Here is a 15,316-nt window from a genome sequence, read left to right on the forward strand (position 1 = left end):
TTGCTGTAAAAATTTTTTCAGCAACATTTAGAAAAAATTATCGATTACCAGGATATAACACCTTTTATAACACGTTAGTCTTGTTGTCTGGGATATAAATAAATATATTAAGAAAAATATTCGCCGCAATATTGTCATTAAAATTGCCAAAAGCACTATACATCTAAAAGGCAAAGATTTCAAGGAATCTTAATTTTCAAACAAAAAGGGATCGCCCTAGGGCCAAAAAAAAATTTTTTATGCGAATTGGTCTATAATGTGACCTGTACTTTGTTTTCAAAAATACCTGGATAAGTGCGAATCTATGCAGATAATCAAAAGGAACTGTGGGTCTATTTTGTTCCTTTTGCATGTTGCAAACTCATTCACTAAGACATAATACCCTTAGGGTATTAAAATATAGTTATCAGTGCAATCATGAATAAAAATTCCGTGCAATTCCGGTGGGTGCCACCGTGGTGCAATGGTATGCACACCCGCCTTGCACGCTAAAGGTCGTGGGTTCGATTCCCCGGCCAGTCAACATCAAACACTTTTCAACGGTGGCAAAATACCCCTTAGTAATGTTGGCGACATTTTCTGAGTATTTCAGCCTTGTACAACTTCTCTACACGTGGTGTCTTAGACACGCCGTTCGGACTCGGCGATAAACAGTAGGTCCCATATCATTGAGCTAATATGGTGCACTCATTGATATGAGAGAAGTCTCCCCTGTCCCGCCTGGGATGTTTGTGGAACAATTATATTATATTTCCTTTCCCAAAATTCACAATTTTTTTTCCATATTTATACCCAAAAAGGGAATATTTTTGTCGATTCGACTAGAATATGCCATCATGAAGCGAATCTAGTAGCTTTCAACTTTTAACAAATATTGATTTTAAAAGAGTTTCACTTTCTAAAATTATTTTCCGTGCGGAAAATTCGGAGGGAAATATTCATGATTGCCCTGTATATGTTTTTATATGTTATATGTTTTTAGTAAAATATGAAAGATTTTATGTAATATTCAATATTGTCTTAGTCTTAATTTCTAGCTCATTTGTTATTCTGTCAGACAATTTGGCCGAGCAGAAACTATCAACATATTTGGATACGTTCATTTTGACATTTCTGATTGAGTTTTTGAACAAATTTGTATTAGAAAGCAACTTATGTTGTAATAAGAAGGCTGGGTTATATGAAATTTTCTAAGTGTTTTAGTCCAGATTTATTGCTGTGGCGGAATAATAATTAATAACATAATAATCTGCTAAGAAATCGACGTTTAACGACAATAAACTTAATTTAGAACACTTTTTGATGACTTTCCAAATTTAATTTGACGATTTTCGTCAAAAAAATTAGTTGCATATATTGCATATTTTTTGCATATTTTGCATATTTTTTGCATATTTTGTGCATATGCAAAATATGCAAATATGCAAAAAAAAATAAAAAATATGAGCCTGTCATTGCATTCAGTTTTCTTCAAAACGAATTTTGGTCCAATCAGAATTTTCGTATCTTTATTAATAAAAAATATGCAAATATGCAAAATCCGATGTCTATTAATCACTGTCTTGGCTACAATTTTGTATGTATTGGATCGAAAATCTCAATGGTTTGGCCGTTATATGCTAAAATGTCCAAAAAACGTGGATAAAAAACTTAGTCAAAATCGGGAGGCTCGATTTTCGCGGTAGACCTATGGTCTAGTGGACTTTTTTGCTCAGTTCAATCCCAGGAATCAGAAACGCGAAGGGCCCATTAAGGTTTTTTTCCTTCCATACAAATCGCCCCGCCCTACTAGGCAAATATGAATTGAAATAAAAAAAATACCGGTTTCTCAAAAAAAGACTATGTTTCAAACAATAAAAAGCTAATCACGATCGTCCGAACGTAGCACTATAGATTAACATATGTTATAAATTTTCAAATATACCTACCCAAGTCCTCATATATGTCATCGCAGACATCCCAGCGATCAATGATGCCTAAATATGTCTCCAAATGTGCAAATGTAGCAGTATTCGGGCTGTTTTTACACCAAAGTTGAATAACTTTACTCATTGGGTCATCACCACTGATACCGTTTTCATCACACAAACTTTTTTGTTTTGTCAAAACTGCCAGACCTCGCCAGTCACGTTCATAGCCTTCTTCAGAACGCAATATTTTTTTTGAATTCAGAAGGCGGGACAGTTTTTTCCTAGAGCTTTTACTTAGTTCCGATAATGGGACACCTTGGAAACTAATTGCATCACATTCAATTGGTGAAAAAGGTGACTCCGCAGAACCACTATTTATGCTCATGTTACTTCGATGAATATTTGAAATGGACAGTGTTAAATCCATGACCATTTTACCGATCGCACAGAACCAAATCAGCCGGATACTGAAAAAAAGGAAAATTCCTCTTAAGTTAAATTATTTATTATTTCTATGTTTTAGAATGTTTTTTTACTGAGATCTTAGTTACATTTTTTAATTGTTTGTTTCGCGAATTTTTAACGGTCTGATATTTACAGACCCAAAAACCCGAGAAAATACATATTATAGAAGAAATTTGACCTTCACAATTTTCCTTCTTTATGAAAAGATCTAAAAATTCTCAACGAGAATAAATTAAAATTCTTAACGGTTTCGAAGGAAAAAGACCCAGAGGAAGGAAAGAAACAACATGGATTAATAACATTAAAGAATGGACGGGTCTGCAAGAAGTACGAAGTCTTCTGAGTGCCGCCAGAAACCGAAGCCTTTTGATAATTGAATAAAACATGTCATTTAATTGTATAATAATATTAACAATTAGTTAAGTTAAATGTGGTAACACTAAATTGTAATTGTATGATCGCCAACGTCCGAATACGGATTGGCAAATAAAGAAGAAGAAGAACGGTTTAAAGATGTAAGCCTGACAACATGGTAACCGCGAAAGTGCATAAAATGGGGCAAAAGGCCGAAAAACGTGCCATCGTGCGGGAGTATCATGCTTTAAGGTATTAGTATGTTTGTGTTTAAATATGTATGTACGCAGCAAACCAAATGTCGGATGTCCGACATATCGGAACAATTTCGGAAACAAAATCGTTCAGATTTCGTATCGATTTCTATACGATTTTTCGTAGGGGAATTCGTTCAGATTTCGTTCCGATATGTCGGAAACAAATTTCCCTTCGCACAACAACCACCTTTTGTATATATCTAACAAGCAACATTTTAGTTTGTTGTCGAAAAACAAAATTGTTGGTTATAAAATTCGCATATACATTTTTTAAATATTTTAAATATAAATGCAACATATAATAATTCAAGTTAGTGCTGATAGACTCAACATATTCGTACACAAAGTTTGCATTGTTCTACTATAAGTACAAAATGATAACAACAGTCAAAATCATTACATATCTTTGAAATTATAATCTTCCAATAAAAAACATAACAAAGCAAATTTATCAATAAAAAGAGGCATTAGAGAAAAATTTTTTCCTTCGATAATCATACGAAATTATCCCAAAATCGTTCAGAAATCTTTACGAAAGTTCGGAAGTTACCTCAGATTTTCATACGACATTATTCCGAAATCGTTCAGAAATCTGTACGAAAATTCGGAGGAAAAAATTCGAATTCCGAATTTCCCAAGGATTTTCTTCCGATTTCGTAGCGAATTCTGATCGAAATCGATCCGATTTCGATCCGACATTTCGTTCCGAAATTATGTCAACCACTTCATACAACTTTCGTTAAGATATCGTTACGATTTCGGATCAGATATCGGACGTAACGTCCGAATTTTGTTCCGATTTCGTTACGATATCGGTACGATTGGTTTGCTGGGTATTTATAAACAAACCAAAGCGATAAAGGCGCCCACTTATGTGACATCGGATTTTTCATATTTGCATATTTTTTATTAATAAATATAATAATATTTTTAAGTTATTAAGTTTAAAGTATTTTAGTTTTAAGAACCCTAATCGTAGACAACGCTCTACTAGACAATACATATGCCGAGAAAACGCATATTTATCCCAATTATTGTCATTCACAATATACATATATTTACCACTTTGTCATTATGTCAGATTGTTAACATACAAAATTCATTAAAATTGAAACAATACTTTATAGTTTTAACTTATCCTTTTTTTTTTTTTTTGTTACAAGGCACATTTATAGAAGGTAGAAGCAATCAGTTGTATTTTTTCCCTTTTTTTGTAAATTTGGTTTTCAAAATGTAATAGGGTCTACTTATGAAATTTGAAATTTTGAAATTTGCTACCATAAAATACTTTTTTTATCCTAAACGTGTAATAAAAATGACCTGTCTGAATACTTCATATTTACATATTGATTCAAATTTGTTCTATTTTAGAGGATTTCCAAAGTGTATTTATATTTTTCCTGAGAACATTTTTAGAACGACCCTATTATTTTATATTTTCTTTGACATTAAATTTTCAATAACAACAATGTTGTTTCTGTGAATTTGTTAGTTGTTGTATTGTATTACGGTTGACTTCATAAATGCAATATTTACATTGTATTTTGCTTCATCATTTGCTAGTGGTATTCCTGATCCAGAGATAAAACCGATGGGAACATTTGTAGAAACCGTTTCATTTGTGCTGGCCCGCGAGGATTATGGTGAAACCTCAAGCTTACAACGTGCGGAGGCTAGAAATTGAGGACAACAATCCCCAGAACATTGTCGACCTGATGAAGGATGCACTAATGCAGGTAATAGATAAAGTGAAACGAGGGCCTGGCAGAATGAAAAAGGCTTGCTATAACTGTCGGAAAGCTGGACACATTGCACGGGAATGCAGATTGCGACGACCAAGGCCCAGATCCAACTCACCGCCTTCAAAAAGCTACGACCAACAGGTGGCCAAGAATCTGGAAAGAGAGACATCAGGTGAAGCAAATAAAGTAAATTTCGCCAATTACGAAAGACCGCTAGTAGATGAAGAAAACGATGGTCCCACAATCTCTATAACCATAGTCCAGCAGAAGAATCACAACTTAACGGTTAAAGGCTTCATCAATGGTGTATTACGTACCTTGACATTGAATACTGGTGCAACAAAGTCCATTATTAGAAGGGATTTGTTAAAAGGGAAGGTATTGCCATTAAATGGAGTCAAATTGCGGACGGCCACAGGCGAGACTACAACAGTAAATGGAAAGGCCTACCAAAGGCCGAGAATGAGTAGAAAATCGTTAAATTTCGATTTTATAGTTGCCGATATAATGGACGAAGTTATACTTGATGTAGACTTCATGATTGTCTTCGACATCAACCTGGATATAAAACACCGTTGATGACTTGGTCCAATGTGGAAATACCGATAAATGTGGGCTATAACGAAAAGAAAAGCAGGCATCGCCCGAGTGCAGAATCTGACGAAATCGCCGTAGATGTCCGTGCGCTGAAGGTGGAAGCTGCTGATAATTGGTCGGTAAGGAAGCGAAAAGAACACGCAAGAGGGAAGACAAAGCAAAGATCTAGGAGAGGTCCCCTGGAAATGCAAGGAAGGACAGGTCCGATGAAGACCAGGTGCCACTTAGAAGTAGGGTGACCACGAGAAAGAAGGAATAACGTCACGAAGGAAGCAACGTCGTCTAGAGGAGCGGAAGTCCAAGGTCAAAGCTGAAGGCGTAGTACAGCTACAACGGCTGACACCACTACGGAACGAGAACTGTGCCTAGTCAGGAGAAACAGGCTTAAGCGGGACAATGTTACGAATGTAACTGATAGGTTTAAGTAAATTTATTTGAATTTCCGTTAAATTAAAAATTTGTACTGTAACGTAAAGTTCTATTACGCAGTTACTCTATTTAAACATCAACTACCATGTAGAATTTTCTTATTCTTTCTAGTCCTTACTTTACATGTTATTGATTATTATTATTATTAATGTCGTTCAAAGAGCGGCATCTCTCCTAATTACCGGTGCCATGAAAAGCACTCCACAGGCTGCTCTCAATGTATTACTGGATCTTCATCCGATGAATCTCGTGGTGCAGGAGTTGGCAGCAAAGAGTGCTCTCCGACTCAAGGACTTAAATTCATGGCGTAACTTCGACTACGGCCATGCTGCTACCTTACGACAATCTGGACTATCAGTGGGTTTGGAGGTAATCAGTGACTGTATATCACCACAATTACACTTCGACGACATTGAAGTTTGGATACCTGACAGAGAAGCCTGGACCCACAACTCCCTACCTCTACCCGGTATAGAGATTTATACCGACGGATCCAAGATGGAAAAGGGAACAGGAGCGGGCGTCTACAGCGATACCCTCAACTTACGGATCTCGTACAAGCTAAGCGAAAATTGTAGCGTCTTCCAAGCCGAAATCTTTGCGGTCACGAAAGCAGCAGAATTGATTAAAAACATGGAAGGGGATATAGCCGGACCGGTGACTATCTATGTGGATAGCCAAGCGGCCCTAAAATCACTTAGATCCCATTCAATCAAATCTGCTGCGGTCTTGCACTGCAGGAAAGCTTTGGAGGCCCTACGATCAATCGTTACCTTGTGCTGGGTCCCGGGGCATTGCGACATCGAGGGAAATGAAAAGGCGGATGAACTGGCACGTCGCGGATCTGAGTCAAACGACATCGAAATCGATAACTCAATCAGGCCACCCCTGTGTCACTTCATGCGGCTCCTAGAACAAACATACAGGGAGAAGGCTGGTCAGATTTGGAATAACAAACCTGGCTGCAAGGTATCAAAGGCAATCTGGCCCAACCTCTCCAAACGGAAGACCACTTCCCTACTCTCTATGAGAAAACCCGACCTAAAACTAATGATTGGAGTTATCACGGGACACTGCAGGATAAGATCAATGACCTGCAAATGGGATAGAGATGACCCCACGGACTACTGCAAATTATGCGAAGACGAAGAAGAAACAGAGACGATTGAGCACTTATTATGCCGTTGTCCAATGCTCAGGACCAGGAGAATTCAAACAATGGGTGAACATACGTTATCATCTCTGACAACATTCTGCCAAGCCGAGCCGACAACACTGCTTCTTCTCGCCAAGGGTCTGAAGTGGCTTCAACACGAACAAACTACAGCATCTTAATACGGCAAACCTCCTTACTCGCTCTCTCTCTCTTTACAAATAATTTCTCAATCCGTAGCACTTACTTAATCATTCTCAACTATCTTCTAATTTACTTAATTATTCCTTTTTCTTACTTCTAAACTCGATACCTCCTATGCTATTATTTCTTTTCTTTTCTCCTACCCTTACTATAGGATGAACACAATGGACCATAAGGTCTCCGAGTGGAGTGGCTGTCCAACACGACAGCTGCGCGTCCTTTAACCTAACCTAACCTAACCTTACATGTTATTGATGTGCTTTTGTTTCCACTTGTTTTGCCATAATCATGCAATTATCGCTTAGTTTGCTATATGTTGTATTTGTTTGCATTTGTTGTACCCTTTATGTTTGTTTTGATAGTGGTATTGGTTTGAAGCAAGTGATGTAACGTTTGCAAGGTCAGTAAGAGATCTGGCATATTCAGCTTTCCAGTCTATTCGGACTCAGGACAATTGGTTAAAGTACTGTAGGTATCGTAACAAAGCAAGGACGGTTATTCGCAGGGCGAAACGTAGATATTTTTCAAAGCTTTTTGGTAGCATGAGTTCTGTTGATATGTGGAGACAACTCAAAAACTCGGGATGTGTACAGCATGACAACCCTGAGTTTGATATCGATGTAAATGACATAAATACTTTTTCTGCGCAAGGCAATCTAACATCAAATAATGATTTGCATCTTACCCAATTCAGTGACAATACTTCCTCTTTTTCATTTAGATGTGTTTTTGTAGTGGAGATTTTTGATGCTATAACTAAAATTAAATCTAAGTCAGTGGGTGTTGATGAAATTCCTTTACACTTCCTAAAACTTGTCTACCCCTATATTTCAGAATATATTTTGCATTTGGTGAACTATATTTTAACATCTTCAACTTTTCCGTTAGCTTGGAAAAATGCCCGAGTGGTTCCTATTCCAAAAACAAAACATGTTCGTAGTCCTGATGACCTACGCCCGATATCTATCCTCCCAGCTATTTCAAAAGTTGTGGAAGTCATTTTGAAAGATCAGATTTTGGAATACACATCTAATTTGATTTCAGATACCCAGTATGCGTTCCGTCAGGGACACAACACAGCACATTTGCTCTTGAAAGCCACTGATTTCATTCGTCAGAATATAAATGAAGGAAAGTTAAGTGTTTTAGTATCTCTTGATCTATCGAAAGCTTTCAATTCTATAAACTTTTTTCATATGATTACAAAACTAAGAGACAATTTAACTTTTCTTTCACCGCCTGCAAGCTTATTTACTCATACATAAGAAACAGATGTAAGTTTGTTGTTGCTAACGGCTGTCAGTCCGACACCGTTTCGCTTCATAGGTATACCTCAAGGTTCTGTTTTGGGACCATTGTTGTTCATTCTTTATGTTAATAACCTGCGTGATGCCATAGATTTTGAGTTTTGCAGGACATTTCAATTTGCCTATGATTTTTACAGGTCATTTGCTATCGTTCGAAAACTCTATAAATGAATGTCTTCAGCAATTTTTGTTTTGGGCAACCTCCAACCATCATACTATAAATTCTTCTAGAACTTTGGTAGGACTAAGAACGCAGCTCCTGATATGAACATATGTTTGCATAATAACTATATCGATTTTGTTACGCACCACAAAATTTTAGGTGTTGTAGTTGACAATGAACTATCATTTAAACAACATATTGATGCTTTATCTGGAAGAATTTGGTCTTTGCTAAGAAGGATATATGCTTCCAATCTATATATGTCTCTTCGGGTGAGTTTCTGTGTACGTGAAACGTTTTCTGGGGTGTTCTTTTGCTGACTTTGTATCTCTAAGTATCCTCTTAACCTTTTACAATATTATTAAGTCTGGAAAACCTACGTTCCTATATGCAAGTTTTACGTTTTCACATTCAATAAGAAATCCGCAGATAATTTATATGGTCTTGTAGGCCTGGTATTACTAGAACGGATTTGAATAAATAAATAAATACACTATTATTCCATTTTTCTTGCCATGATATAATGGCAGCGGATCTATCTTGCCGTTTTAAGTCCGATGGACATATTTCTGGGTAAGAATCATTAGGGCTGTGATTGGTGGCAAGAGAGTCCACGTACTCGTTTCCATCAATGCCACAAAGGCTTGGCACCCATAGAAAGTGCACGGAGAAGGCCTCCCTTGACATTTCATACACCTCATGATTTATTTTGTAAATAGAGTGATGGGTGTTTTTACTGTTTTGGGAACTGATGGCCATAAGGACTGACTTGCTGTCTGTAATGATGAGGTATTTTCCAGTTTCACAGGTTCTTATCAGCATTAGAGCTTCATGAATGGCATGCGCTTCAGCGGGGTATATAGTACACGAGTTATCAAGTGAGAAGGAGGCTTCAATGTCTAAAGAAGGCATCCATATAGCACATGTCATGTGTCTTGTCATGTGTTTTTGAGCCATCGGTGAAGACTCTTATGTAATCACTGAATTCTGCTTCCACCGTTGTGTTGTATAAGTTGATGATGTAGGCTGCCGATGACTGGCTTTTACAAACGTTTAAATATGTCGTTTTGGGAGCTAGCAGGTTAGCATTCAGTGGAAAATGGTATTCAATACTTTTGTAGTTTTATTAAGTTCGTTGTTGTTCTTTTATATTCGTACATTTAGAAGAGAGTAGGTCTGTCATAAAACATTTCGTTGTACTTTAAAATAAACTTGTTGGCTGGGTTTCTGCAATCGGCTAAGATGTTGTTAATATAGTTGTTTGCCAAGAATTTAAATCTTTCCGGTAATGGCATGACGTTTGCTTCCATTTCTAGCGATTGAGTGTGTGTGGAAATCATGGCTCCGAGAGAGGTTCTCAATGCTCGGAACTGAATCCTTTGTATTTTGAGAATTTTACTTAGTGGACAGTCAAGTAGGAGATGACCCATATATTCAATTTTGTGCGTAACTACGCCAATATATAGCCGAATATGTTGTTGTGGGTTGCCTCCCCAGGAAACTCCACATAACGCCCGGATAATATTAATAAATTGGAATGTGGTTTTATGAATGTGGTCCAGATGCAGCACAAGACTTAGTTTAGAGTCCAGTATAAAACCCAAAAAAGTTGAAATTGTTTACAAATTCTATACTCTCACCCTTGATGTACAGATCCGGTTGGACGTGAATGGCGCGACAATAAGATGGTTTGGAAATCATACCTTTTGATTTCTGAGGGGAAAGTTCCAATTGTATTTCGTCCAAACGAGTAACAATGGTGTTTAGGGCATTTTGAACTTTTTGTTTTGCTGTATTTAAATCGTCATCTGCACAAAATATGACTAAGTCATCTGCATATCCCAAAATTTCTACATGCTGGTCATTAAAGATATCATTGATATAGACGTTGCAAAGGACCTTCGAGTAACGTAGTTTTCCGAATCGAAGACAAGTTCTTTGAATTGAAAGAGACTATGTACGATTGAACATACATGTTCACTTACACCAAGTCGTTTATATTTTCGGATTAGAATGTCCACATTGACGTTTTCAAAAGCACTTTTAATATCAAGAAAATACTTGAATACAAGAAAATATTCAAATACTTGAATACAACAAAATATGGACTAAAGCTGAAATAAACACAAAGATGTAAAATTCTGCAGTCCAACAATAAAAAACGCCAACAACGAAAAGTTGCCACTAGAAATTTGCCTTCTCTCTTGGCTAGGTGTGCTGCAGACCATATGCAGGTTACATTGTCTCGTGTAGATCTTTTCTTTCGAAATCCAGATTGCGCATTATATAGAGAGTCATACGATTCCAGTTGATGGTTAATTCTTCTAAAGATCATTCTTTCGAATATCTTTCTCCAACATGATATCATAGCAATGGATCTATATGAATAAGGGTCTTCAGGCAGTTTACCCTTTTTATGTATTGGACATATTTTGTACTCCATCCATGAGCTCGGGATGTCTCCAGAACGCCATACATGGTTGTATAAAGCTAATATTTTATGCCTTACCTCACTGTTGAATGTTTTCATGTGACCGTGCGAATGCCGTCAAGGCCCGAACTTGAATCATTGGAAGCATCTATAGCTGCATTTAATTCATCCATGATAAAATCGCAGTCTCGTGGAAAATTATCCACTGTAGGAGGAGCATTGACAGGTCCTATGGGTCCGGATAATATATCATAAAATGTATCCAAGCATTCTTCGGGCATTGTTTTTTTGTTTATTTGAGCCTCTTCCTCTGAATTTGTTCACAGTATTCCAAAGTTGTGTTGGGGTGATATCGGCACTTATGTCTTCACACATATTTTGCCAGCCTTTCCGCTTTTCTTCCCTGAGTGTATAAAAATAATCTTTTTGGCATGCTTTTAACTTTTCGTTGTTTACTCTGTTCAGAACTTTTTTATAGCGAGCAAGAGCTCTGATTAAGGCCGCTTTGACTCGCTTACTTCTCAGATTCCACCAACTGTTGTCTGGATACATTTTCTTGCTTACAGATGTTTTGAACGTACTATAAAATTTTTGAGAAAGATGATCGAATTTGCTGCTCTCCGGGCAGTCTATATATTTCATTTCATTTATTCATCAATTGTAATATAAAAAAGCCAACATGGCCAATAACTTATATTATCTTACTACAATATCCAAACACCAAGAACTTAGAAGTAAATAATTAAAATTAAATATATATGTAAATACATAAATAAAATATATACATAAATACTATGCATACTATGATTAATGACTATCAAAGGAATTCATTGAAATACAAATATAAATAGACTCCCTATTAATAGCCACTAACCACTGCACTTCACTTAACAAATGTTAAGAAAAGTGGAGGGGAGATGAGCAAGGGACGTCCCTACACAATAAATGCTATGTTTCACTCAATCACTAGAGTGAACATAGAAGGTCTACAGGAACCAAATCCATAAAAAAGTACAAAAAAAAAAAACAAACAATATAAATATGGCTCCCCAGCCACAAAAATCACAAGTATATATGTATACCCTGTAACTAGTGACTAGTAAACAAACATTAATCTACATTAATCTGTTAGAGAGATGCTCAAAACACCTTCTCTTAAAAACAAAGGCGGAGAAAGCAAAATTATGTAGGTCAAGAGGTAACCGATTCCAAAATCTTGCAACCCTAACAACAAAAGAATGCTCTCCTATCCACGACGAAAATATAGGAAATGACAATTGAGGATTCCTAAAGTATCGATTAAACACAAACTTATTAAAGAGGGGAGAGTTGACGTCCTTCATTATCCTATAGTGGCATAAAAGAAGGCGATATTCAACATACTTGTCAAAGGACAAGCCCAGGAATTTAACAACAAATTGCGAAACATGGTCGCCACGTCGCAAACCAAACACATATCGCACAATAGAATTAACAATCTTATGAACACGCAGCATTTGAGAAGAACTAGCTCCAGAAACAACCTCCAAACAGTAGTTTACATGAGACATCATCAACGACATAGCAACATTCCGCCTAACATTAAGGGGTAAATATACTTGGAGACTATAAAGCCTCCTAAGCTGAAAGCGAACACGAGACAACAGAACATCAATATGCGTTACAAAACTAAGCTTAGAATCGATGACTACACCCAAGCACCGAATCTCACCAACAACACTAACAACAGAAGAACTCACACAGATATTAGGAATTACAGAATTAACAGGCGTATTAAAAACAACAGCTTCAGTTTTATCCCAGTTGATAGCCAAACCATTAGAGGAGATCCAAAGTGATAGCGATTGTAGCACAGAATTTGCTAAATTCTCCAGATTCAAGAGATTTACACTCCTGAAGAAAACATGGATGTCATCCGCATACATAAAAATACTACAGCCAGAACCTGCAATTGAATCCACAATGTCATCGATAAACATTATAAACAAAAGGGGCCCAAGCACCGAACCCTGCGGGACACCACGCCGAACATCACTAACATCAGACCGAACACCCCTATGCTCCACAAACTGGTACCTACCCACTAGATATGAAGAAATCAACCTACACGCAGAAAGAGAAAAACCAAACTTATGCCTCAACTTGTGGAGCAGAAGGCCATGATCAACGGAATCAAAGGCCTTGGACAAATCAAGACCAACAAGTAAACCAACATCAGAACCATTGAAAACATCGCGAATAAGATCAGTGAGGCATAACAAATGCAAAGTACTACTATGGCCATGTCGAAACCCATACTGGGAACTACTCAAACACTTACGGTCATCAATAAACTCTACAATAGCATTCTTAACAATGTGTTCAACAATCTTCGACATCGACTGCAATATGCTTATTGGGCGAAGATTCGTGTGATTATACGAACCCCCTTTCTTTGGCACAGGCACAACACGAGCTACCTTCCAGGCTTGCGGAAACGTCGACGTCATAAAAATAGTGTTAATAAAATGCAAAAAGTGACCACATATATAAGGAAAGACACACCCAAAAAAACTTAATAGGCAACCCATCAACACCAACAGCTCCAGACTTAACCTTACGCAAAGCACTCACAACATCTTCAATATACACACAGTAAAACCTAAAGGAATCCTCAACATTGGTCTCATCAACTCTCCTATTAACCATCAAACTCGAGTTGCTCACACCACAAAAATAATCATTAACCGCATTAACATCAATAAAAGGAACCTCATCACCATCATCTAGACAACCAAAGGATTTAAGCGATTTCCACAATTGAGTATCATTCATACGACCAAACATTGTTTCATAAAATTTTCTCCTCTCATTACGCATTACAGCTTTGCATCGATTACGATACATACAATAGATTCGCCTATTACCATCAGTAGGTCGTCTGCGCCATTCAAAATAAGCTAAGTCTCTCATAGAACGAGACGACTTCACCACATCCAAATCCAACCATGCATCATTTTTGGGATTAACTCGACGAGACACAACAGGCACAAAAGAGAACAAATTTTGGAACAACAGATCAATAAGAGCAAGCTGATGATCAACATCACTTGTGTTATACAGAGGGCTAAAATCGAAATTACACAACAAGTTTCCAATTCACAGCCAATCAGCTCTATTAAAATCCAGGAACTCAATTACCTTCTCTTCAACAACAACTGGAATTTCAATCATACCAAAGATTAAAGCATGATGAGAAACTCCAGGACACTGCCCCTGAGAGGAAAACCCTACACTTAAGGCATTACTGACGAGGCAAAAATCGATCAACGAGGAGGAACCATGAGCAAGATCAAAGTGCATTGGCTTGCAATTGTGGACAATAGACAATCCCAGAGATCGACAAAAGTTACGCAACGACGCTGCATTCGATACCTTAAACAAATTATAATTGAAGTCACCACAAACAATAATATTCGAATACGAATCAAAAATATTCTCATGAACTCTACGAAAGTTGTTCGTCGTTCATTATATCAATTATGCTGTTGTTTATCCGACCTTGCGCTATATTTCTTGGCACACCGTAGGCAATTTTACGGCAATTTGTGTGTAAGTCGATCTCGATAATTATTGCGCAATGATCCGATCCGAAACACTCGTTCAGAGTGTACCAAGTCGTAATCAGTGCAATTGCTGGACTGCAGATGAATAAATCCAATGTCGAAATAAGTTTTTGAACCGTCGTTAAGGAGGACAAGGTCTTTATCCTCTATAAACTGAAGCATGTTTTGTCCGCGAAGATCAGTGTTGTTACAACCCCAAATCTGGTGGTGACAATTGAAATCTCCGCATAATATAATTTTTGCATTTTGGGGTATACATGATGTCATGCTCATAAGATCCTTGTTACTAAGTGTCACATTCGGTGGGATGTAGGTAGAAATTATGATAATTGGACCAGCGTCACTGTTTACACTGCAAGCAACTGTTTCTATATTTTGATTCGAAACATTAATATTAAAACTGTTGAAGTTGATTTTATTTCTAATTAACATGGCAACTCCGTCACCATTTGTAGATCGATCTTTTCTTAGAATGTCATATCCAGGTATATAAAAGTCATCCAAACTATCCAAGTATGTTTCCGATATGCTAGCAATGTCTATTTCTGAATCCCTCAGGAATTGAGACAATTGCGGCTTTTTGTTGCGTATACTTCTCAAGTTAATTTGTAGAATCTTCATTAAGAAGAGCATTCATATTTTCTTTTTGAAACGATTCAAAAAGATGAAGGGGTGTGTTGATATTGCTGTCGGTCGATG

The 15,316-nt window shown here is 37.1% G+C and overlaps 1 protein-coding gene across 2 annotated transcripts in view; it reads right to left on the minus strand.

Annotated features, from left to right (window-relative positions):
• Nucleotides 1-15,316, minus strand: part of Myd88 (myeloid differentiation primary response protein MyD88) — a 159,504-nt gene that overhangs the window by 95,671 nt on the left and 48,517 nt on the right. For both annotated transcript variants that reach the window (XM_073992675.1, XM_073992676.1), the window contains exon 2: nt 1,929-2,377. In XM_073992675.1, the coding sequence (XP_073848776.1) occupies nt 1,929-2,343 (415 nt within the window). In that variant the 5' untranslated portion in view covers nt 2,344-2,377. The remainder of the gene's footprint in view (nt 1-1,928; nt 2,378-15,316) is intronic.

The sequence above is a fragment of the Musca autumnalis genome, unplaced genomic scaffold (assembly GCF_047663935.1).
Source record: "Musca autumnalis isolate F117 unplaced genomic scaffold, ASM4766393v1 scaffold_5, whole genome shotgun sequence".
NCBI classification, from domain to species: domain Eukaryota; kingdom Metazoa; phylum Arthropoda; class Insecta; order Diptera; family Muscidae; genus Musca; species Musca autumnalis.